The sequence below is a fragment of the Chelonia mydas genome, chromosome 6, assembly GCF_015237465.2.
Source record: "Chelonia mydas isolate rCheMyd1 chromosome 6, rCheMyd1.pri.v2, whole genome shotgun sequence".
NCBI classification, from domain to species: Eukaryota; Metazoa; Chordata; order Testudines; family Cheloniidae; genus Chelonia; species Chelonia mydas.
Genome location: NC_051246.2, coordinates 53909299 through 53935875, shown reverse-complemented (window position 1 = coordinate 53935875; position 26577 = coordinate 53909299). Strand labels below are relative to the sequence as shown.

At 42.6% G+C, this 26577-nt stretch overlaps 1 protein-coding gene and 1 long non-coding RNA gene across 6 annotated transcripts in view; both read right to left on the bottom strand.

The window, feature by feature from the left end:
* Window positions 1-26577, bottom strand: part of LDLRAD3 (low density lipoprotein receptor class A domain containing 3) — a 178892-nt gene that overhangs the window by 71622 nt on the left and 80693 nt on the right. For 3 of the 5 annotated variants that reach the window (XM_037900054.2, XM_037900055.2, XM_043549062.1), the window contains one exon: window positions 24890-25024. In XM_037900054.2, coding sequence (XP_037755982.1) covers window positions 24890-25024 — 135 coding nt within the window. The remainder of the gene's footprint in view (window positions 1-24889; window positions 25025-26577) is intronic. The other 2 variants (XM_043549060.1, XM_043549061.1) reach the window with 1 other exon arrangement.
* On the bottom strand, window positions 6838-9527 carry LOC122466271. Its single transcript, XR_006291662.1, has 2 exons — window positions 9422-9527; window positions 6838-8271 (listed from the first exon to the last, which is right to left on the bottom strand). It is a non-coding gene; the product is annotated as an uncharacterized LOC122466271 (long non-coding RNA).

The window sequence follows — 26577 nt, the reverse complement described above, 5'->3', positions numbered from 1 at the left end:
GCTGCAATGGCATGTTGCACTACCTTGAGCTAGACTCTGATGGATGGAGAAAGAACCAGATATGCCCACTAGCTATGCCTGCTCTTCTCACAATGTCTACCGGTCAATTGATAGTGCGCGCTCTAGCCACAGAGAACAGCAAAAGGGGATCGGGGGAGGGACCCTAATTTTCAAGGAATCACATTGTTCCTCATTTCAAACAAACCTGGGAACCAGGGAAAGGCTCTCCACTGTAAATTAATTCATTTAGTACAATATCTATAAGTGGTTCAAAGATAAGAGGCCCATCCTTGAAAGGTATGAATGCGTAGATGCTCAACCAAGGAAGTGTGATGGGGAATGCCTCCTCTAGGTCTAAGGGAAAGGATGTCCAAGAAGCAACTAAAAACCAAATGAGACCATGGTGTTTACAACATGGCTTACTGCTGTGCTTCTCTTTAACACAGAGTAATAGGCCCTGCGTGTCTCAATGATTCATACATTCATAGATACTGAGGTCAGAAGGGACCATTATGATCATCTAGTCTGACCTCCTGCACAACGCAGGCCACAGAATCTCACCCACCCACTCCTGCAATATCCAGGCTCTGTGTTATAAAGTGGGATATTTCATGGCCTATGTAGTGGAATATCTTATGCCAAAGTCTGAGAATAGAAGGGAAAAATCAGCCACAAAGAAGTCTTTGGTTTTGCCATTAGTTTTCTGTTTTAAGGTATTTCATATGAAAAGAGACATGTTGGCACTCTCTCTCTCTGGCAAAGTTAATTTATACTAAAACAAAGAACCTATCAGTCTTAATTATATTTTTGATGAATTACAAACTAATCATATACAACTACAGTTCATCTTGAACCTAATTGAGCTGCGTGCCAGGACGTTTAGTCCCCATAAACTACACTTTATTATTAAATATATGGGAAGCTGCTGTCTACTCTAGTTATATTTAGATTACACTTCAAGGTGCCATTATCTTTGAGTTGGGCAGTCTTGTCATGCATAGTTTAGGGAATCAGTGTCATACAGTCCATGGGATATAGGCCATTTGGAATTACTTGGGAAAAGGGGACATCAAATTAGTAGTAGGAAGAGATTGGGACATGTAGCTAGCCCTCTGCTAAAAACAGGGAGCATGCCCTGCTATCCCTGGGTAGGGAAAGCTGTGCTCTCTCATCTGCCCCTCATCCCCAGTGCAGCTCCCTCGTTTGTTTATGAATACTTTAAGGGTTGCATCAAAGGATATATGGCAAAGGCACCCGAACTGAAACAGCAGCCCTTCCCCTCACCCCCACCACCGTCACCAAAAAACATGCAAAACTGCTGCAGTGAAGGGTGACCCAAAAATGTCACCTTTTAGAGCTTTCAAAGCTTGTGTGTCCACTAATGCAAAAGTGTATCTGTGCGTGTCACAGAAAGATATTCTTCACACACACCCATCAGAACAATTTAAGACTTGAATCAATGTGAAGAACCGAGAATATTTTCTCTAATGAAAGAGAGAAAGGAGAGAACTGAGTGGTTTCAAATTTACCAATCCAGGCAACCTCTGCTCGCTGCACGCTTAGGTAGTTAATATAGTCTCTCAGTTCACTCGAGGCCTCCATCATTCAGCAAATGAAGGCCACCTAATAAGTGCCAGCTACTTCAAGGCACTCTTGTTGAGGGGCAAATGAAAGGTTTTCACTGAATAGGTTAGTGACAGGGAGGAACTTCTGCTCTGCTTAAAAACTACCAGTGAATGAATGGGAGACTGAGCGGATGAATGAGCAAGTGAATAAATGAATACACTTTGACATTGGAAATCAGTGGATGTGAGTTTTAATGAGTAATATATGCAGAAAAAAGGGAAACTCCAATGGATTTAGAACATTTTGGCCAAACAAAATATTTTCTTTAAAAATAATCTCAGCAAATCCTGCTGTCTCTTTACACTTAGTGTAAATAAGGTTGGGCTCACCATTTCAATGTGCTTATTCTAGTGATAATGATAACCTTAAAAAATTATTGGTAGACTCTTTTTCAAGTGTTACTGTATCCACATGAAGCAAAGAATGCAGGGAACTGAGGCAAGGACAGAAGAAAAGGAAATACCACCACTCATGGGGGTGGGGAGGAACATGACCTGGACCACATTCCCAGCACCAGGACAGAGCTCCTCCCCTCCAACCTGAGGCAAGCGTAGCCTCCGTGGCTTCCTGCAGATTTATAATGGTAGGGATATACATAAAGCAACATAAAAAATCCACCACCAATACTCACAAATCCTCACTGTGTTCCCTCAGTCCCTACCACAGGAATCACCCACGCTCTTCTGCAGGCAGAGCTTCTCTGTACCCCCAGCAGTTGCTTCTTACTGAGCAGGGTAAGGAGAATAAACCAACTGCTTTTACAGTTTGTCTTCCCAGGCAAGCTTGTTACCACCTCACCTCACAATGCGACACTCCAGGTCTCAACAATACAAAATCAGTCTAAAATGATATTCAGGAGGTTTTCCGGCCTCCGACAAGCAAGGCTTATGGGAATACTGCACAAAAACTGGGGCAGGTGGGAAACCCTGAGTGCAAGCCCAAAAGACAATGTGCAGGTGATACGGAAGCCAGGTAACATCTGGCATTTTCATGGCTCTGAATATGCATTTTCCTGCCAAGCATGGCCACTTGTATTTTTTTTTTTTGGGGGGGCAAACACTTAAAAAAAAACAAAAAAAACAAAAACAAAAAAAAAAAACAACCCAGCATCTTTTATAAGCAAATCAAGATACTCAATAGAACGCACTTTTTTTTTTTGTAGTGACTCTCGGCTTGAAACTGTTCCCCTGCATGTGACGGCTCTGCAAATGGAAACTGGGAGGCAGCAGCATAAACATCAGGGTCAAGCTGCACTTTACTTTCTTATACAGACGGGCTCACAAAATTGATGTTAGCTAAATCTGTGCTTGAAACAGGACTGAGTCAAGTCAGTAAGCAAACACACTTTAAGCACATTACAAGCAGTGATAAAACATGATTTAAAGCCATGACAAATGCACCAAAAAAGTGTCTTTGGAAAAAATGTTACACCCCCTTCCCCGCCCCCCCACCCAATCTGTTCCCTGAACATCTGCCTAATACCTGGGAACTAAGACACAGGTTTAACTTCCTGAAATCTTTCAAGCGGGTTTGAAAGTGCTGAGGGAAATAAATGCCTTGAGCGGCTTTCACAGCCTGCACAGGTAACACAAGCCTCTCATACACAGTGTCTAGCCACAGGATGGAGTTCTTCCAATTCCAACAAGGAAAGGCCACATACAGGCAAAAAAGTTATTGTATCAAATCATCTCTCAATGTGGCCAGCATTCATAATTAAGTTAAATCCATGCACCCAAGCCCCACTGATATAAATGTTGGTAACCACGGGCTGCCTGCTTCCTCAAGTTTGTTGAACTTGCTTCCAGAGTTTTTTGTGGGGCAGGACAGGACAGGACCCTAAAGACCACATGCTGCAAGCATCAGTTTAATCACTGAAAACGCACAAACATTGAAGTAGACTCTGTGAGAGAGGGTTAGAGTTTAAGAATTACAAGAACCAGTAACAACAGAAAGTTTCATAAATTCAAGGTGGGCCAGCAGACAGGGGACTGGAACAGGAATCACGAGACCTTGCTCTGTCACTGACCTGATGCATGACCTAAAGTAAGTGACATCTCTGTGCCCCAGTGTCTCCATCCATGAATGGAAAAGTGATTTAAGATCTAGGGGTGAAGAGTGGTCGTTTAAAATGAATAGTGTTATTAAATTAAAACATATTCAACTTAAACATCTCCCTGGAATCTTGTGAAATGAAACAAAACAGCACTGTGCTAGTACAGAGGTGATGAGAAGCAGAGGAGGGATACTGACTAGTCCAGGCTTCGCTATCTTGAATGAGTCACATACAAAATAGTAGAAGCAAATACAGTGTTTCAAAAATCTCTGTTGCAATAATCTAATGTTACTAGTGACACAAGGAGGGATCATTTTCAAAAAAATACTAATTTTACCTTGATAGCGTACCCGGAAAATTAACCATTGTCAAGATACATTTGGCACTACCACCATCATCTTTTTAGATCAATTAGGACCTTCCTACAAGGGCAAGTAATTCAGTAAGGTTTAATAAAACCTCTGGACAGTGACTGGCTCTGGCAACCCCCATAAAAACACAATTTAGGGGTGGTTTAATGGTGCAGAATAAGGATGGAGTTTTTATTTAATGTAGGGCACAAATTAAATGGACATGGTAGATACACAGTATTGTTACAGAAACAGAGAAAGCACACTGGAGACTGGTGCAGTGAAATGTGCTCTTTAATCTCTGCATCAATCTTTGCCCACAAGTGATCAGATAAACCCACTCTCATCTAGGCTGGGGGAGGTCGGTGGGGTCAGACTTAGGGAATTCCGATCCGCATACAGAACAGAAAGGAGATGTACGTAAAGACTTGCTCTAACATACTTGACGTAAATGGCCAGTACTACAGAACTCTAAGAAGCACAGACTCCAAGGAGGAAAGGAAATATTTAAATCAGTCCAAAGCTGTATAAATTTTAGAGGAAAATGAGATGTCAGAATATGGAAACTTATTAATAACATCTCTTAGAAGGTAGAATAATCTCCCAAGGGATTTAGTGGAATCCCCATTACCTGAGGCACTGCCATTTAGCTTGGGCAAAGCACTAGAGAATAGTATCCTATGGGGAATGATGCTGAATTGACAGGAAATGGACTAGAGATTTCACAAGTCGTTCCCAGCCCTAATTTTTATGATTCTGTATATCCTCAGGAATTAAAACATGAAAAACTGAGTGGCTGCTACTTAAACAAGCCTCCTTCAAAACAGGACATCAAACCTTAAAAAAAAAAAAAAAACAAAAAACTTTACATGTCTTCTGTTTGCATTGTATAACGTTTAGAAACCTTGCATCCAGTTTGCATTAATTCTTCCATCTGCAACCCTGAATTTTCTGTCTTGTTTTTACTTTTTGAAAAACACAGGCACTTCTAAAAATCTTACCCTAAATGGTTTAGGGACACAAGTCATAGAATCACAGACGTCCCACTGATATTTAATAGGTCCTTTCAAAGTCCCACCAGTAGTAACTTCATTCGTACCCCTAGATCCATGCAGAGAAGGGACACACTATGCAGATCTCCCACAGCCCTATACAGAAGGGAGGTTCAGCTGTTTGTGGCACCACTTCCTATCCCTCTAGATGCTTCTTTGTAGAGTCTGGGTGGAGGGGATGAAAACTCGGAATGACAGAGGACAAATGACAAAGCTGGAGGGAAAGAATGCACTCTGTCTTCCCTCCAGTCCCTTGGCAATTCCCTAGGACAGGACAAGACATCTTGGGGGTGTAGTTCCAGTGGCATCTGGAGACCGTGGCAGCTCTCTCTCCGGTGGAGCTGTGCAGCTAGGGAACTGGAAAAGGGGAAATCACCAGGGGCTAGGGCTGGTACCGAGACACGGCCCCACCAGTTTAGGGGAAAGACCTTGCAACTTTTACTCAGATTTTCTCCCCTGAGGGGTCAGCCCAGGGGTCTTCCTGCAGAAGGGGATGATCTAGGCCAAAGACTGAAAGTTCAGTCTCCTGTATTAAACTGAACTGCTTTGACATGTGCTACCTGCTGTTTGCAAAGGAAGAGGTGGTGGTAAATCCCAGATTACATTCCAGAACTAGATCGCTATGCTATTACCTGTTCAAACTTCCACTGCCAGCAGATGTTTTAATTCAGTAACTCCTTTCAAGGCCCTCTTCTCCCCTATCTTTGTTTGGTTCTGGTGTCATACAGGAAGACACTGCTGCCAAAACACAACCCTAATGTCAAAAGCATCAGGAAGCTATTCCCACCAAGTTAACCACATATACAGAATCACCAGCAATGCTGGAATCACCCATGACACATATAGTAAATCAAGATAGTAAAACATACGGTGCAGAGATCATGCAGTAAAGTATGCAGAGAGGAAACTCCTGCTGAGACAGATTTAGCACGGCTGGGTGAGAGAGAGATCCTTAGGCTCACCTGATCAGGATTTGCAAGCAGCAGCTTTAAGGTCTTGAAATTTGAGTCTCTGCTGAGAGGAGATAAAGGATACACACACAGCCCAATTCCAGCCAGTGGCTATGAGTTCAGATAATTGGGCATGACTTCTAGTGTCCAGCCACCAGGTGGCATTCAGACAAGAGTCGAGAGACCATGGCGGCTAACAGGAAGTTGTATGGGGTGATTTGATTTGAGTGTTCTCCACATCTGTTATTTGGGGAAAAATAAATAGATTCTGCCACATGCATTTTTTTTTTTTAACCCAGACCACTTACCTCCTTAGTGATACTACTTAACTGTAGGAGTAAAGATGTAGGAGTAGGAGAGCCCTAGTTTAGCTGCATACAGAACAAACTCTGGAAGTAGCTGCTTTGAGCACTGTGCATATAGAGGGCCTGTTTTAGTATTTCCAGGAAAGAGAAAAAATAGGTGAAGAGAGCATAATACAGGAACTAGGAAAGAAAATGAAATAAGATAGGAAACAGTCAATGAAGGTATGAGGAAGAGACACACCATGGCTTATTATAAGAAAAAAGAAGTGGAGTGAAACTAGGAATGAAATAGTAACAAAAGTAAGCGAGGCAAGCCTTCGACTCAATTTTCCTTCTATTAATTTTTAAAATATGCAGAAGCCAAAAACTTTATAAATTAATCACGCTGTTTCTGCTACATGCTGGGAAGGAAAAAAGGCAGAGATTATTGTGTCTATTTTTCATTACTTGGGAGGTGCATGCTCAGATACTTCAGTGATAATGGGAGAACCTAAACAGACAGATAGACTTGTCAGTTCATTTATTCAGACATGCAGTTTTTGAGCTATTTCGCTGACTCAACAGTTGTTCAAGTACTAATCCGTGAATACGTAATGAACATGCAGCAGGGAAATTTATCAAACAATATATTCAAAGTATCCTGGGACTGTTTTCCTTCATTATTTACACCTTACAATATCCCCTTCTCCCCAAAATATACAGTAAACTTTCCGTGAAGGAGGAACATTGTCAGGGCACTGGTAGAAAAGTAACAAATAGGGCAAAAGTCTTCCTTGGTTTTCTCTGGGAAATTAATTACTATAAATGCACAGGATTTTCCATGTTGCTTGGTTTCCTTTGTTAGGCTACATTACCCCTCACAACAGCTTGCAAAGGCATCGTGCTGCGTTCTTGCTCCACCGCAGATGCTGGCGATAACACATCAGTGTGTTTTCTCAAGCACCTCTACCAAAAGAATTCCCTTATTTAAAGAATCTTGAATTATATCCAGTTTGGCTGGGAAACTTCTCTGGACATTTTCATGTAATTACCAAACACAGCTAAAGATCAATCTCACAGTGTCACTGTCTAATCATCTCCTGTCTAGAATTCATAAGCTGACACCAGGAGTAAGGAAAGACTGAAAGAGGGGAAGTTTCCAACACTGTCTTGCGCAGGTGTTACATCAGTCAGTTGTTTCTCTTGATGAGTTCTATGCAATGGGCAAGAAGCTGGACTTGAAAACATAGGCCTAGAGGATACTGCAGTTATCCACCAGAAAGCAGACTGTCTTCTAGTTGGTACAGGTCAAAGGACACAATGTCGTGACCCTTCTACTGTGCGATAGCAGTAAAATGGGCTGTCTGGGTTACAAGAAGGGGACCTTTTCAAAATAAAGAGAATGTTTGGCTTGAGCCCCCACCTAGAACCTTAATTTATATACGCATTCTAACTACTTGAACATAAAGCTCACGTCCTCTTTTATAGTGTTCCTTTCCCCACTCATCAGGCAGACACAAGAGACCTTGGAAATACAACTCTATTTGGAAAAAGACAAATATCAAGTACTAAAATGAAATTAAGAAAAAACAAAAAACCCATATGCAAGGTATAGCAGAACCCAGAGTCTGTTACTCACTGGCTGGCTTGCTGGAAACTCAAAATTCTTGCTTCAAGCAAAACTTTACCTACAGCTCCAAATCCAGCCTAATTCTGTAGTGGTCAGATTGGTGCAGGGTCTCCCTATCAGGTTGCACAGTCTGCTATAAACTGCTCTGGTCCACTGCGGTTAGCTCTGGTCCTTCAGTCCAATCCACCAACTCTGCTCCAAACTGAATCAGCTCCAATGGGATGTCGGAATCAACTTCCAATGGAGTTGGACACTCTGGATTGGAATTTAATAAACCTTCTTATGGACGACAGAAATTCCCAATAATGCCACTTCACAAAACTATCCTGGAGTGAGTGAAAAATAAGCAAATTAAACTTGCCTACGGGCGAGTCTCTGCAGTTCTCTCTCTTCACCTACAGGGAGCCCTCTATCTTTTTCCTGCAGCACCCCTAGTTCTGGGGCTTCTAGCATATCTGGTGCCCTATACATTACACTGGCTCCCCATTCAATTCCAGGTACAGCCCTCTATCTCTGAAGCCCTTTAGCTTCAGCCAATGCATTTATTTCAGAAATAGTCTGGCCCTCTATGACAGTTAACGGGGACACAAACACTGGCAGCCTTAAGTGGTCAAATTCTCATGGGCTCAGAGAGGGGTTCTCTAGAGAAAACGGACAGCTCCAGACCTCTCCATCGAAACAGGTCAGGATGAGCCTAGGCGTGAAACTGCAAGCTACTCCAACAGGTTTTCCCACAACATGTGTTTCAGGAAGGCCTGGCACTGGTCTCCTGGACAACCTCTAAAAAGAGGCTAATGTTAACTAGTTACTCAGCATCTATAAGGTTCAAGGAAACAACAGTCTATGAATAAAGTTGAACAATCTGGTATAAACAAGTTTGATTCTCCATAGGTTCAGCAGAGCTCAGTGCATTCATAGACTCACAGGCTCACTAACATCTGCCAAAGGCACAATCTCAAATCCCTTAGTATATGTCCGCCTTTTTTAGAAACGTGTTTTGTGTTCATTGAGATAACGTGCTGATGGCACTGCCATAAGCTGGGGATAACATGGGCAGCGACTGTTCAAACTTCTCCTCCAGAGCTCATTTCTGAACTACATCCTCCTCTTCTAATCCAGACCTAGGCCCGACACAGATCTGTAGGTGCATGTCAATGCAATATGCAAAATTAATAATGGCAAGGAACATTTTATTTTCAAATATGATTGTAAAGCAATTTGAAATCCTCCCAATACCCTAGAAGTATGTAGTTTAATATGAGTGGCAGAAACAAGTGTAGATCCCAGGAGGTCCTAGACTTTTTTATGCTCAGTGCTCTAGACTACGTTGCTATCATATGCTGCTATTCCAGTTCTTGGCCCATTTTGAGCAAATACACTCCAAACAACAGTAGGGCCACTGCATAATGAGGATTTCCGCACATACTGCCTCGCACCCACCCAGCCCTTCCCCAAGCAGAAAAATACAATACATACATTGTGACCTCAGTCTTGTTTGACCACAGATCTCGAGACAAAAAGCACTACTTCTTTAAGCCACCTACAGTCCTCCCTCTTTGCTCTCCAGGTTTTACTGTTTATAGACTCCAAATAAATGGAAAATTAATTATTTAGTTTCTAATTCCCATTTCATGTTGATGTTTATTTAATTGCAAGCCATATAATTGCTTTATGTTTTTAACATCCCTCATAAATATGTATTTTGTTTTTTAAATACAATTCTTTATATCAAATTAGCATAGACTCCCTGGTAACGTGACATGGGAGTATGAATTGCCTTTGCAAGCCAGGGAACACCACACAGATCCAAGGACTCAGAGCTCCTTATCCATTATGTTCAGTAGCCATTGGGAAAGTCTAGTGTGCTGCTTCTCTGTGTGTGTGAGAGAGAAAGAGGTCCCAAATGCATAGCAGGAGCAGCCCAAATTAAATGGAAGAGGCAAAGAGAGCTAAGATTTGATAAGCCCCATCTTTGACAGATTTATAGCTTTGCTGTAAATACTTGAATGGGGATGAACCTTGGCAGAACTTAAGTCTGGGATCAAACTTTCTGTTGTTGTTGTTGTTAATAATTTCTTTGGTTATCGAGTTACATCTGCTAGTTTTAGATGAGGCTGTATGAAATACCTTTCCCTGGCACTTCAATTAGTAACTGGCTCTGGTTTTAGAATCACCCCTGCAGTGATGTATGCTCCTCAGAACAGAAAACGTTGGTATAGTAACTTAAGAATGACCTGCATGTAAGAAGACAAATCCCAAAATCCTATTTGCGTCGGCTGAAGAAAGCTAAACATTATTGCTAATAGAAAAGGAGTACTTGTGGCACCTTAGAGACTAACCAATTTATTTGAGCACAAGCTTTCGTGAGCTACAGCTCACTTCATCGGATGCAACAACTTGCATCCGATGAAGTGAGCTGTAGCTCACGAAAGCTCATGCTCAAATAAATTGGTTAGTCTCTAAGGTGCCACAAGTACTCCTTTTCTTTTTGCGAATACAGACTAACACGGCTGTTACTCTGATTACTGCTAACCTGACTCAGAGGAGAATTCAGAAGGTGCAGGGGGAGTGAAGAGGTAATTCACCATTTAAAGACTGGTCAACATACATTTTGCATACTGGTATAATTATCTTGGGTTAGGAGAGTGAGGTTTTGTTTGTTTTTAACCAAAATAGTTACACCAATACATCCTGCCACTTCCTGCATGTAGTCAAACAACACAGTAGCAACAGTATAGCTCATTTCCCCCCATTCCCTTATGGGAATAAGCTCTGCTGACACAAGGAAACTTTATAACAGTAGAACTGCATCCATACCAGGGAGCCATAGCACTTTAACTCTACCAATACAGTTAAAGCAGCACAACTCCACTACTCTAAGGGCCTGTCTACACAGAAGCTGCACCAGCTTTAATTTAAATCAGTTTAGTTAAACTGGTGCAAGCTGTGGACAATATATCAATTTAAAATTGGTTCTATCAACTCAACTTGTGCCTGTAAATTTACAGACACAAGTTAAATTGATAAGCCAGCTTTAGAAGTTTCCCCACATGTGCATTTAATTAAAATCTGTATCAAATCACAACTTTAATTGAACCAGAACAACGCTGAGTTTAAACCAGGAGTAAACTCCTTCCCCAGCTTTCACTTTTTGGATCCCTATCAGCAGACTAAATTTGACAGGATTCTTGACAGCTGTACCGCTGCCCACTGGGTTCTGATAATCAGTAGTAAAATCAAGTGCGTAAAATTTCACTCTGCTGCTGTGTGATCAAAATATGAACAGCAGCAAAAGAAATGGAGCTCTCTGTCTGGACTCAGCAAGACACCAAATTGATTCACACATGGCTCACTTTTGAAGCATTATCTTAGTAATCATAAGAGAAGTACTTTTTTTTTTTTTTTTTTTTTTAAATGGAGCCTTGAAAATGATGGCTGAGCTACCCCCATGGACAACCCCTCTTGCCAACAGCAAGTGGATTTTTGAAGCACTGACGATGAAGACTTGCAGAAAAGCAACCACAATTTATTTATATGCAAACACTGTGCTCTCATAAATCTACAGGGATCATCTGGATCAAGATGCTCTGTTCTGCCTTCCTGGAATCAGCTCTGTTCTACAGCAAATCAGAATTAACCTTATTTGTGCCTTCAATAGCTGGACTCATTCCAATGATAATATAAAGACTGAGGCATGCGCTTACTGCTCTCCTGCAGGAGTCATTTTCACAATCAAATTATAACGATCCCCAAGAAAAGTTACTGCAGTTTAATGAGCCGTGACTCTCATACATTTCAAACACCTTCACACTGTTGAAGATCCTGAAAGCGCACCTCACCGGGATCATTTTATCTAGGACAGTGCAAGAGAGAACTTAATGAATCATGAGCATGATGGGAAAAATTCTTTTATTTTAAACCATAGGAAGACAAGCCTTTGACATCTGACCACCTGGTTCTGGAAACTGGAATTACATATAGGAAATACTATATTCATGTAATCATATCTTCAAACTGTAATTATGTATAAAGTGTCACTAAAGAGATGCAGTTAAAATACCTAGAAAGAATTGTTCGAATTTATATTTTACTTCTGCCCGATAAGAAATATACCATTTACAATCTGAATCCCCAGCTCCCATGATTACCCATTAATCTAAAGGAGAAGTATCAATACCTAATTGGGTACGGGGTTACTATTTCCTGTCCTTAAGCCAGTTACAAAAATAGTACCATTATTTCAGCCCTGACTGCAAAATCGATCACTGCACCTGAGAAAAAGTTCCATAATGCACTAATGCAAATCATTTTCAACATTGCATAGATTAAAAGCCATTGACAATATTTCATTTTCGGTATATTCAGTGCTGGGAAAAGGCCTGAACTAACAGCCTGAGGAATTAAATCGGTCTACAGAACAAGTCCAGCAGGGACAGCAGCAGCGGAACCTTCCCACCCCCAGAGGAATTCAACGGTAGTTCATTTACCCTTGTTCTCTCAGCTAAAACTGCTGGCAAAGATTGCAGCTATTTTTGTGATGTCTCCTCTTGAACAAACAAAAAAACCACCCTCCTGTCGAAGTGTGGGGGAGAGAAGTACCTGCTTGCTAGCGCACTCTCTCTCTAAATAAATAAATATACACACACACAGATATATAAACCATTACTAAGTACTATAATACACTAACTACAAAAGCTAAGAAGGCACACTGGAGGCAAAAAAACCCTCAACTCAGACAACTAGCTCAGTCTCCATCTCAAGCCAGGGAGGTTAAGAAGAACCGAGGACAATTAGTCAGTGCTATATAGCAGGGGTGGCCAAACTGCGACCCTCTATGGTTAAAGTTAGGCTCTCAGAGTCCACCCACCCCCTCCACCTACCAGATGGGGGTGTGTGGGGGGGTGAACGTTTGAAGCTTCTGCCCTGCGGTGGGGCTGATGGGGCTAGGGGCTTCTGCCCAGCAGGGAGGGGGGCTTGGGGCTTCAGCACAAGGAGGTGCCTGCGAGGGCTTGGCAATTCTGCCCCACAGGAGACACCTGCCTGCGTTTCAGGCCCACACCCCAGCAGGCACCTCCTCCGGTGCAGAAGCCCCTAGTCCCACCAGCCCACTGCAGGGTTGAAGCCCCAAGTCCCAGCAGACACCTTCTCCGAGGCTGAAATCCTGAGTCCCAGCAAGCGTTCCCGGCTCTCAAACTTCTGAAGATTATCCTATGTGGCTTGGAGGGTCAGTGAGTCTGGACACCCCTGCTATATAGCAACAGCATACAGCATGAGGTGGAGTAACACACATGCACAGGCCGAACGGACGCTGCTATGAAAAATCTTCAAATGAAGACGCAGGAGACATAAGCGCACCTAGAGTGGGGCACCCACAGGGACACTACTCTAAGAACAGATTTTACACCAAATGAGCCATCATCCAATGAAAATTGCTTTCAGTTTCCACTCACCAGAACTGGATTTAAACAGGTGAGCTTGGTGAAAAAGCTGTATATCCCATAAGTAAGCTCCTTCGTTTTCAGTTTAAACCGATTTTTACCCAAAAATCCCCGGATTTTACAAAAAGTATTATTCATTTTTTTCCAATTTTCACCCTACTTTTGTATCATTCAAATATATAAAAAAATAACTTATTTCATTAGGAAAATGCAATACATTGCATCAGATTTATGTATAATAATTAAGGCTATGATTTTGTCATGGATATTTTTAGTAAAAGTCAGGGACAGGCAATAAACAAAAAGTCTCGGAAGCAGGGACCTGCCCCTGACTTTTACTAAAAACATCCCTGACAAAATGGGGAGAGGAGGATCCAGCACCCCCACACCGGCTGGGAGCTGCATGGACCCCATTGCCCAGTGGCTGGGAGACATTCCCCCCCAACCCAACCCTGCAGGGCTGGAGCTAGGGGGTCCCCCCTGACCCTGTGGAGCTGGGAGCAGCGGGGAGCCCGCCAGCAGCCGAGTCTGGGGAGCTGTGCGGGGTCCCCCGGGCACTGAGCAGCTCTGGGGTCCCTCTGCTGCCACCATCTGGGAGCTGTGTGGGGAGCCAGCTGCTCATGGCAGCAGGGGAGCTGTAGGGAGGCCCCTGCCAGCGGCTGAGTAGCTCCAGGGTCCCTCTGCCACCAGCAGCTGGGAGCTGCGTCGCTGTAGGGGGGGGAGCCCCTGCCAGCAGCAGCAGCCGGGCAGCTCAGGGGTCGCTACCGACAGCCAGTCAGTTGCGGGGGTCCCGTTGCCAACGGGAGGGGCCCCCACAGCCCACAGAGGCTGGGCTGCTGCAGATTCCCGAATGTCATGGAGGTCACTGGAAGTCACAGCCGTGATCACCGTCACATAATCTTAGCCTTAATTTTGATAATACCTGCCTGTGTGTATATGCAGAGCGGCTTGTTGAAGTACAGTTATGTATTACTTTAGAAGATACACACAATAAACAAACAGGCACACATACAAGCTCTGAAGTGCGTGTGTATCTGAATGTACTGATGAAGCTCACACCCACCTGTGACAGGCTGGGTCACAGAAACTCCCTCAAGACTGCCACTAGATGTGCTGGGACACCACCGAGAACCCCCCTGCCAGAGAAGGCTTCCCTCCACTCCTGTCTTGCTGAGTCGGCTACAGCACAGATGAAGAGGTTGGGCCACACCCCTACTGCAGTTGACAGAAACTAAGAATCACTTAGCCCAGGAGCTTCTCAGTTAACAGGGACTTTCCCACCACCCAGTATTCAGTCATTCTGGGAGCCTAAATCCCAAATAAATCCATTTTACTCTGTATAAAGCTTATACAGGGTTAACTCATAAATTGTCTGCCCTCTATGACACTGATAAGAGAGATATGCACAGCTGTTTGCTCCCCCAGGTATTAGTCACTAACTCTGGGTTCAATAATAAGCAGAAGTGATTTTATTAAGTATAAAAAGTAGGATTTAAGGGATTCCAAGTAATAACAGACGGAACAAAGTAAGTTACCAAGCAAAATGAAACAAAACACACAAGTCTAAGCCTAATACATTAAAAAATTGCATCCAAGTAAGTCTCACCCTTAGAGACATTCCAATAAGCTTCTTTCACAGACTGGACTCCTTCCTAGTTTGGGTCCAGCAATCACTTCACACCCCCATAGTTACTGTCCTTTGTTCCAGTTTCTTTCTGGCATCTCTTGGGGGTGGAGAGGCCATCTCTTAGCCAGCTGAAGAAAAAATGGAGGGGTTTCCAGGGCCTTCTATAGTCTCTCTCTTGTGGGTGGAAACCCCTTTGTTCTCCTATGCAAAATCACAGCAACAAGACGGAGTTTGTAGCCACCTGGGCAAGTCACATGTCCATGAATGATTCAGCCTACGCCATTGTTTACATATTAGTTTGAACGTTCCCAGGAAAGCTCAGATGTGGACTGGCATCTCCCAAAGTCCGTTGTCAGTTAAGTGTTTCTTGATTGGGCACTTACTGAGAATAATCCTTTCTCAAGAAGCTGATCTGAGGCTACTTAGAATCAAACACATTGAGATACAAGTACATAGCCAATATTCATAACTTCAAATACAAAAATGATACACACAGACAGACAGCATGTCACAGACACCTCACTTGACCTCCTCTGCAGAAGACGTGGTGCAACCATAGGACCCTGGTTGCAACAATGATCTATATGGTCACCGTTCATGTCACATCTGATGAAGTGGGTTCTAGCCCACAAAAGCTTATGCCCAAATAAACCTATTAGTCTCTCAGCTGCCACAAGGACTCCTCCTTGTTTTTGCTCATACAAGACTAACACAGCTACCACTCTGAAACACGTCAATAACGTCACCTACCATGTACACATTTAATGCTGTTAGCAGAGAACAGTTTAAAGATCTGACACACCTAAAATGGAAAGATAACGAAAACCTGTACCAGAATACATTTCAGAACACAAGGAAGTATCTGGAAGTTTAAAAAAAAAACCAGGAGAAAAGGATGAAGTTGCATGTTTGCACTGCAAATGGTGGGGCCCCATTATTAAATGTTAATATTCATAGGCTAATAGTTCTAAGTCTACAACAGTAAACTGTTTATTCAAATGAAAAGTTTTATTTGGGGAATAGAGATATATTGTTTTCTTAAACTCAGAGGTGGCACAGTGTTTTGAGTTCTGTTTTAGTTCTGCAGCAAACCACATTGATTAACAGAATTCAAAGCATTATTCGACTGAATTACTTTCCTCCCCATCTTTCCGTCCACCAAAATAAACCCTGATATTTACTCAGAAAAATTATTAATTTTTTGCATGGATTTTGTTGCTGTAGTAACAAACATCAATAAATTGCCAGGAAAAATTAAATAAAAACTGAAAACCAAGGACCCTACCCATAAACCACCTTACTGAGACCTTTATTTCTATTTTGAACCTCTGATGCCCTCAGATAGCCACTTGACTACTGATATGTTCCAGATAAAAGGCATCACACCAGGCTCAGGCTAACATTCTATCAGAATGTTAAAGGTCACAGCAGACACTGGCTGGGTTAACTGACAAAGGCAGAAGGATTATTCAGTGTGTGCATGCTTGTTCTTATGGTAACAAAATAATCTCACACCTTTGTACGGTGCGGGAACTGCAAGACATAGCAGCACACAGAGACACTCTGATGTGATTCCAAACACACACCCCTTCATGTAATTACAAATCAGAGCTTTTCTCAGGCCAACACTCACAAGTTCTCTCTCTTCTGATTGAGTAAGACTGGATAATTGATAATAAAGAACCTGCAATTATCTGATGTCCAAACCAAGTGGCTAAATAATCAGTTTTAGAAACCATGGACTAGCTCTGGGGTGCAGCCACGGGGACCTGCACTGTGTCAAAATAATAAATTCACAGAGGAACTCATCAAAGGAATCATCTGAAATGCCTTCTAGTGCTGCCTTGTACAGCATATCTTATCTTGTTAGTTCCTGCGCAAAGGAATTTGTTTTTTACCCCCATAAGAATCCCCTCAAATAAGTCAATTTGTGGGGAGGAAGAGAATGAAATTACCCAGAAAATTATTCACAGCGGACATAACTTTGAGAAAGCAATTTTCCTGCACCAGCTGTTATAAGCAAGGGTTTTGAAACTACTAAACATGCATGAGTGCAGCCTTTATTTAATTAAGCATTCAGTAACATTTTATTTGTATCTATTCTTAAGTTTCTGATTTTTATTTAGTCTGCCTTTGACTATTAAGTTCCAGATGTAGGTTGCATTTAGACTAATCCAACGAACAGTAATTGTAAGTTAAGTTTCAGTTTACAGCCTATGTAAATAATGAGTCAAAGACAGACTCAATAAAAGGAAATGTACACAGCTAGAAGCAGCCAGATTCAGGCTGCAAGGCTTTGGGAAGACTAAGCGATACTACAGAATTGGGAATTTAAGAAGGTTTTCCATTTGCCACGTGTGGAGGATCAGTTACAGGCTTGACATGGGGCGGGATGTGCTGGGAGCTATTTGCCTTTAATAAATTAAATATTAGGGTATTTCATTGCAAATCAAGGTATGTCTGCTCCATTTGGCAGACAGCTCTGGCATCCACTCTGAGCTTGAGCCTGATCCTGCAAAGTCTCACAGCTGGACCTAGAGCTTACTACTGTGAGCCACTCAGGTCAGCGGGAATATTTATGGTACCAAGTGTCTCAGGATTGATCTCTGTGCTTGTGACAGTGTAAAAACTGAAGGGGAAAGAAATATTTGGGGAACCTGTGGGGATTTCCCCCTGAATTTCCTTTCTTGGAATCCTGCAAAATCCCCCCACTGCCTGGGATGACTTATTCCCTGGCTCCAAGACATTTCTGAAGAACAAGTTAACCTTTAGGATGCACCCACATTTCCCTAAGGGATGGCAAGCAAGGCCCCACAAATCCTGTGGCACCTAGTTCTTCAGTGGTCATTATACATTTCCTTGTATTACTGAGCCTGAACTCAGTCTATTTCACACAGCTCCAAAATTTTCAGTTTTCAGTGTGCTGCAGATTTTTGTATCGACAGTGCACAACCACAGGGTGGGAAGATTTCACTAGGGATTTTGGCAGCTGGGTCAGATTTCAATTTTTGGCACTCAGTAGGCTTTTGGCAGTGGGAAGCAGATACATCTCACCCTCTTTAGTAAAGAGTCAGTTGATATGCTTCCAAATATTTATTTCACAAAATGAAGTGTTTAAGATCCCAAATGAAATACTCTGGAAATAGACAAGCTTAAGCACGTACCTATCGATATGTGGCCATGATGGGATTATGTGTCCAAATAAATTTCGAGCATAAACGTATGATTCTGTTATGTCCCATCTTTGACAGGTTGTGTCATCTATTGGATAGAACAAGGATCCCTGATTATTATTGCAGCTTTGCTGCTAACCTACTACAAATTTGGGTAAGTCACTGGAGCCCTTTTAGTCTTAAACAGCTAGAAAATTTGTTTACGACAGAAGTGCTTTCACTGCAAACTAGATGTTGAATCTGAGCAGAACTTTGCTGGATAAGTAGCAACTTGTAACACCAACAAATGTATGATGTAAGCAGAATGACCTGAATATATGGTAGTAGGCTCTCTGAACCAACAATTAATGAGACTTTCAGACCACCCAGCCTGTAATTGAGCAACAGTGCTATCATTAAACTAATAAGAGCATGGCTAGAGTTGTGGGGATATTACCAGCACTATATGCTGCTAAAGCATCATTCAGAGTTAGTTCAGGCTTGCAGGAAGAGATAAGAGCAGCATAAAAGCAAAAATGAGTTTGTATTAGCCAAAGGGGTTAGAGGGAATAAGAAAGGCTTTTAAACATATCAAGGGAAAAGGGAGGTCCAGGGAGGAGGACAAAATTGATTTAGAAAGGGCCAAGATACCAGAAAGAAAAAAACACAAACATTCGAGCAGTTATAAAGAAAGGAAGAACATGTGAAAATAATAGTTGACGAAGGGAATAACTGCATAATTTGAACATGCAGATCTAGAGCCTGACTAGCCTGCCTGCTCTGCGGGAAGTCTTTTTTTTAAACAGAAAATCTCCTGCAAGGCAGGTAGAATGTTAAGGCTCCAGGAGTGTCCACCCAACAGATGTTATAAATGGTGGTGACCGTTTATTAGTTTGATATATGGGATAGATCTTAGAGTAATAGGAGAAAATTAAGAAAAGGAAACTTTAGGCATAATATCCAAGAAAATTTCCTGCGAGTGACATATTTTTGGCAGTGGGATAGATGGAGTCCCAGTGCTTCGAATTGTTAAAACTAGCCTGAAACAAACTACCGGAATAATATCCTATAAAGAGCAATTCTGTATTAGCTGTAGAGAGATTGATTGGATGCTCATTCTAATTCCATCTACGATTCAGACACATCAAGACTAATACTTCACTCCAGAACAAGAGCAACCTCTAGTAACCTGGTCAGAGATTCACCCAGCCTACTACAGTACTGAAATATACAGAGATGCCACAGAGAGAAGCATTAATAGGTGGAGATTAAAGGAACAGCTCTAAAGATTACCATGGCAGCTACAAGATCTGCAAATAATTACTGTCATGAATGAGTACAAAACCATTTGACTTGCTTTTAAACCAAAATGTTTTAGATATTTTAAACTGTTGCTTCATCCAAGATTTGAAAGCCTTATAAATGTGCAGCATTCATTTACAGAGGGGGAAAAACACTTGCCTACAGAAAGACAAATTAACCATTGTCCTGTTTCTACAACGGAATCTAGGGGTTTCTCTCTCCCTTCCCTCCCCTCCCCCTCACACACATCCACCCACCATCAAGGTGAAAATTAAAACTTGGCAACCCCACACCTTTAGGTTCACTTCAAACTGCATACAAAGACCTAAAAAAGTTGTTACTTACCAATGATGGTTCATTTTGAAGTCCTCTATGCCAGTACTAGAGCAACAAGGTGTTCACAAAGGGATTGGTTACATTTCACTGACAGCGACCATCCCACAGTGAAAGGGCCTTTACTCCATCACGGAGAAGAGTATTCGACAGTTCAATGGACATACTTGAATTTTTTCAGCAATGACAGGACTTTGAAGTTCATAAGGGGAGGAGTTAAGTTAAGGAAAGTGTCAGGATAGCCAAAGAGCAGGCAGAAAGGAAGGTAACATGATAATTCATACTTCTATAGCACATTGTAAAATGCTTTGAGGTGTCCTGAGACAAACAGCCATTAAGTCTCACAACATCCCTATGAAGTATAGGCTGACCCCTACTCCTGACTGCCACAAATTGTGGTCTTGAGCAATTCACTCAAGTTCTTTGTGCCTCTGTTTCCCAATCTGTTAAATGGGATAATACAGGAGTGGGTAAAGTTTTTGGCCAGAGGGCCACATCTGGGTACGGAAATTGTATGGCGGGTCATGAATGCTCACAAAATTGGGGATTGGAGTGCAGGACTGGGTGAGGGCTCCAGCTGGGGGTGGGGCTCTGGGGTGCAGGAGGGTGCTCCAGGCTGAGACCAAGGGGTTCGGAGGGCGGGAGGGGGATCAGGTATGGGGCAGGGGCCACGGTTCCTGGCAAATGGGAGCTCCAGAGGTGGCGCTTGGGGCAGGGCAGCATGCGGAGCCCCTTGGCTGCCCCTAAGGGTAGGAGCCCGGTGAGTTGGGGGGGAGAGCATATGCTGTTGCTTCCAGGAGCCGCGCAGATCGGGGCAAGCCCCCGACACCTGGCTGGAACGCCGAAGCAGAGCAAGCCCCAGATCCCACTCCCCTGCAGGAGCTTGAGGGCCGGATTAAAAATGTCTGGAAGGTTGGATGCGGACCCGGGCCATAGTCTGCCCACCCCTGGGATGATACCTACCTGCTGGGGTGGGACCTAGAGTTGTTATGAGGCTTAATTAGGTTTACTAATCTCAATAACTTGCTCAGATGGGAAGCAGTACACAAGGACAATCTCATGCACTGTACTACAAACATCACCTTCAGTGTATAATATAAGTACAATACATTCAATATTATGACAAGGTTACTGGGAGAAAATTTCTACAGTATACTTTTGTAGCACAATTCCACAATACACATCATGCTAATCAGATCTCCTGTACAATGAAAGGACTGCCTTAGAAATGAAAGATGGTTATTCCCCTTATACAGACTACCAGGGGAAATAAGACTCTGATACATGATTCAAAATGACTCATGAGAATTGCTCACCAGGAGACATGTGCGTAGAGAAAACCTGAGCATGTTGGACACTCCTGGTTAAGTCTAAATCTTCCATGCATGAATACTGCAGCCAGGGCAAACTTTAGTAGTTTACAACCTTAACATTTCAAAAAATAGTCTGATTTCTTGTCTATCATGTATTCATTTAAAGGAAGTACATATGGCTGCACAAAGGTATAACCGTGGCCAATGGGAGCTGCAGGGGCAGCGCTTGTGGATGGGGCAGCGCGCAGAGTTGCCTGGCCACGCCTCTGCGTAGGAGCCGTAGGGGGGACATGCCGCTGCTTCTGGGAGATGCATGAGGTACATAAAAAGGGTATACCATGGTGTGCAACAAAACTCATGTGTAGGGTGAAATGTGCAGAGGGCCAGCAGGAGTCTCCATTTAAGTCTCCCTTAAATCCTAAAAAAAAAAAAAGAAGTTTAACTGGGACTATGCATAAGCTTTATGTTGGCCCTTTGCAGAATGAAGAATTTCACCCCTGGGGCTCGTCTTCACTACAGGTTTCTTCCCCCCCATACACAAGGTAGTTGTTTGTAATTTAAATCAAGGTACTTCACAAGTTCATAAAGGCTACTGTGGACACTCCATGCGCCATTGATCCTGGCTACAGATATCTGTTCTTTACTTTCAGAGCAAATGTACAGAGTGCCCAAACTAGCTTTTACAAATGTTCTGAGTACTTTAAATAATTAATTCATATTAATTTAATCTAGTCTAGTGTAATTTAATGTCTAGTGTAAACATAAGAGTGAATTTGGAGACAAAAAGAAAAGGAGTACTTGTGGCACCTTAGAAACTAACAAATTTATTTGAGCATAAGCTTTCGTGAGCTACAGCTCACTTCATCAGATGCATTCAGTGGAAAATTTATAGATTTATAAACAGTGGGGTGGGGAGATTTATATACATAGAGAACATGAAACAATGGGTGTTACCATACACATTGTAACAAGACTGATCACTTAAAGTTAGCTATTACCAGCAGGAGAGCTGGGGGGGGAGGGGGGAGGAACCTTTTGTAGTGATAATCAAGGTGGGCCATTTCCAGCAGTTGACAAGAACGTTTGAGGAACGGTGGGGGGTGGAGGGGGGGAATAAACATGGGAAAATAGTTTTACTTTGTGTAATGACCCATCCACTCCCAGTCTCTATTCAAGACTAAGTTAATTGTATCCAGTTTGCAAATTAATTCCAATTCAGCAGTCTCTCGTTGGAGTCTGTTTTTGAAGTTTTTTTGTTGAAGAATTGCAATTTTTAGGTCTGTAATCGAGTGACCAGAGAGACTGAAGTGTTCTCCAACTGGTTTTTGAATGTTATAATTCTTGACATCTGATTTGTGTCCATTTATTCTTTTATGTAGAGACTGTCCAGTTTGACCAATGTATGGCAGAGGGGCACTGCTGGCACATATCACATTGGCAGATGTGCAGGTGAACGAGCCTCTGATAGTGTGGCTGATGTGATTAGGCCCTATGATGGTGTCCCCTGAATAGATATGTGGACACAGTTGGCAACGGGCTTTGTTGCAAGGATAGGTTCCTGGGTTAGTGGTTCTGTTGTGTGGTGTGTGGTTGCTGGTGAGTATTTGCTTCAGGTTGGGGGACTGTCTGTAAGCATGCAGACTAACACGGCTGCTACTCTGAAACCAACTTGGAGACAGTGACTCTTCATTTATGTTCTCGTAGAATACTTGGCCCATTACACACTTTATACCTTCACATCTGTGACAGGCAGGTAAGCAAGCATTGTGTCATTTACAGATGCAGAAACAGAGCTACACTGATTTGTCCGATGCCCCAGAAATCTGTCAGAGTCCAGATTTGAATACAGGAATTCCTTACTCCCAGTTCTGTGCTCTGATTCCATTGCTCTTTGGAATTGTGAAAGCACCTAATCGTTTTGTAGTGCATTACATTATTCCTATTGCTATTCTGGTCACAGTGAAATCACAGTGTAGAGTGAGAGTATGATTTCTCTCTATGGGGGCTCAGTTTTGTACAGAATAAGACAGAATGACTTTGTTTAACCCTCCCCTTAATCTGACTTTTCCAGAGGAGCAAAGATAAAGACAAAGTAACATCCTCATGAAATATGGCTCTTTTCTTCTCCTGGGTCCAACCCCTCACTTCCAAAAGCAGATTGTCATGACAACACACACAACCTGAAGACAATCCAGCCAATAAATCTGCAGAGAAAGCAGCCATCCCAAGTGTGGAAAGAATGCTGCTGCTTTAAACCTCCAACGGCACAATAACCCCCACACAAATTAACCTTATTAGTCCGCTGTAGGCCTGCCAGAGTGTTGGTAAATATTTTCAAACCTGCAGGAGCCCCGATGCCCTCCCCGCCTCGCAGGGTGGAAGCCCCGAGACCCCCACCCTGCAACTGAAGCCCAAAGCCCCAAATGATGGGGAGCGGGGGGAGGAAGGAGACGCACATGGGGGACTCCGGGAAATAATCTCTGAAAATTTAAGCCCCGCCTATGGTGAAAAATAACACACCCCTTGGCACACTAACAGCTGCATTATCACAGAAGCAGCACACAAGTGACTATGCCTCAAGTCTTTTCTCCTCCCGTCCCCAAGAGGAGAATTAGACCACAATGTTTCACTAGTCCAGCAGGAAGATTCAACACCCGCCTCTCTCAGGTTTCTCTCTGATCAAAGGTGTGTTTGCAGGTTGCCCGCTCACTGAACCCTCTCTGTGCCACAAGTGTCAATGGGACCCTTTTCATGCTCAAATCTTAAACAAAAGGAAAGAGTTTTTCGTAGGTAAAGAAGGAAAGGGAGATAGGAAGAAACATGCTTTAAAAAAAAGTTTGGTGATATTGTTACAATAGTGCTTTTTCCTTACACTGGCATTCCTGTGCACAGATGGGAAGGAGGCACAAAGCTGCGTCCAGGTCATACTGAGTTATTCTGTGTGGTGGGAACAGAATGCAGGACTTCCAGTTACAAGTCCCCCGTTTTGGACACTGATATGCCCATATGATCACAGTTTATTGACCCTATAATGCTAAAACAAGTGGCAAACTACTGAACAAATAATAAAAAACAACACTCCCAGAACACACAGTCTCATTACCTTCCTATAATATTTCAGCTGAGTCATGAACAGCAGGAGCAGCAGACCAGAGTTAGATTTTCCCTTCTAACTTCCACCCTCTCCATTTTCAGCTAGCTATAATTTTTGAAACTTTTACTTTTTTTAGCCTGAAATTTTTCAGGCTTGGTCTCTCCACCTGAAGGTGAATTGTTTTTCCCTTGAAAGTCTGAGCAAAAAAGGTTCAGCCTTCTTAAGAGTGAGAAAAAAACATGTCCTACCATGAAAAGTGTCTTGCAAAATGGAATGTGATTGTGCAATGAGAGTCTCTAGTGTTATGTGTAGACAGGTTTACCCATCCGTGAAATGGGAAGAATGCTCAGAGGTTCTCTTATCTCTCTCTTTAGGCCCAATCCAGCTCCCACTGTAAAAAGACTCCTCCTGACTTCAATGTCAATTGGATCAGGCCTTGCAAGCTCGGATATCCTCCGACGAAAGGTGCTACTGGAGGCTTTTGAAAGCTCAGATAATGAACTACACACAAACTGGAGAGTTGCAACAAACAAACATCGCCATAAGATTATTTGCATGGGGAAGACAGAGCTGTTATTTGCAACACTGGCTAAGCCAGGAGTGTCATATTTTCTTCTAAATCTGGTCCTCAGTAGTTAGGCTTTGCTTAACCCTTCAGAGTGCAATCAAAAAATCCTGTGCCTACCTTGAGGGCTTTCACAGCTTTCTTCATCACTGTTGTCCTGGCAGTTATTTTGACTGTCGCATACAAAGCTTTTATCGATGCAAAGGCCGTTCTTACAGTGGAATCGGGCAGTAGAGCACAGCAAGGGATTTGCTGCTGTGAAAACAAAAGTGTGATCTTTCATTAGAAACTAGTTCTCACCCAGACAGAGAACTACTCCCTAAGGGCTCCTACAAAGATGGGTCACAACTCAACATTTGGTCTGTTTGCTGAGCCTGTGGGAGTAACATGACAGTCAAGTAAACTGAGTACTTCTAAATGATGGGAGTTGGAAGTTTCAATTCATGTAATATTCATTAGAATTATCAGAGAGCTACCACAGCTGTGATAGGCCTTCTCTTCAAACTGTATTACTCACTCTTAGATGTTTAAACATTACTCCTATTTTAGGCAGGGCTGTTCGCCTATTATTAAGGTTGCCCAACACTTCCCATTATAAGCAAAACAGGCACGTCTAAAACTTTGCCCAACTTTAACCATTTGAGCAGATGTTTCTTATGCCAGGATGTTTCTTATGCCTCAGGCTCTATTTTTGTGTGTGGGGAAATTTTTAGCCAAAACGGTTCAGCCATTTCCGAGAACGAGACTACGGGAAAATATTTTGCCCATGTTAAAACAATTCAGGCAACCTTTTCTTATAAAGGCTCTAGAACCTCAGGCTGTGCAACAGGGACTTGAAACTTAGCAGGTGGTGACCTTTGTATCAAAGATGTGCCTTTTGTCATCTCTCTGAAAACATAGCCAAGTTATAAGCCTCTGAGAAACTGCAATTCGCCAGTGCTCAGTAGAGACTTACTGGAGCTTCACAGCTTAATTCCCCAAAGATTCCATCAAGAATGGGCATGCTCTAGACTTGGGGTGAGCAGGACTTTCCATGCAATTACAGTTCCCAGCTGCTCTGGGCCATGACGGGTCTTGGTCTGACCCTAGAACTGAGAGCAGAGAGCATGTCTCATAATGCATATGTATGAGGGGACCGAATTAGGGTTGCACAGGCAATCTTAATTCTGAAATTTCCTAACTTTTCAGAGCTTGACTTTGTAACCTTAATAATGTTCTTTTAAGTTTTTGTGTATGTAATATTTATATTGTGATAGTGCTTAGGAGAACCAGTCATAGGCAAGGACTCCAGTGTGCCAGGTGCTGTACAAACACCCAACAAAAAGGCTCTATATGGTAAAAGATTTTATAATTTAAGTAGATTCACAGAAGCAGAAAAATTTCATCATCCACTTTCTCCTTCTAACCTAGCATTGTTAGTTACAGCACATTTACTGTTCTGTCCAGTCTCATTTGAAAAGTCTCAAGCTGAAAGATTTCCACCACTTCCCTTAGGAGACTATTCCACACTCTAATACATCTCACTGTCAGGATAAATATCAGGGAAATCTGCCAAAGTTTCCACTTCCTTAATTTCATCGTTCTACTCCTAGCTATACCCTTAGTATCACACTTTGCACCCTTCATACACAGCATATGTAACCATACCTTCCTTCTTACTCATTGCTTCGCCAAGCTAGACATTATTTAACTCTTTTAATATCTCCTCATAAGTCAATCCCTCCAGCCCCTTAATCATTTTTGTCGCTCTTTTCTGAAATCCCTCCAGTTTCTGGAAACGGAGGTGATTCAAACTGAATGCAATATTC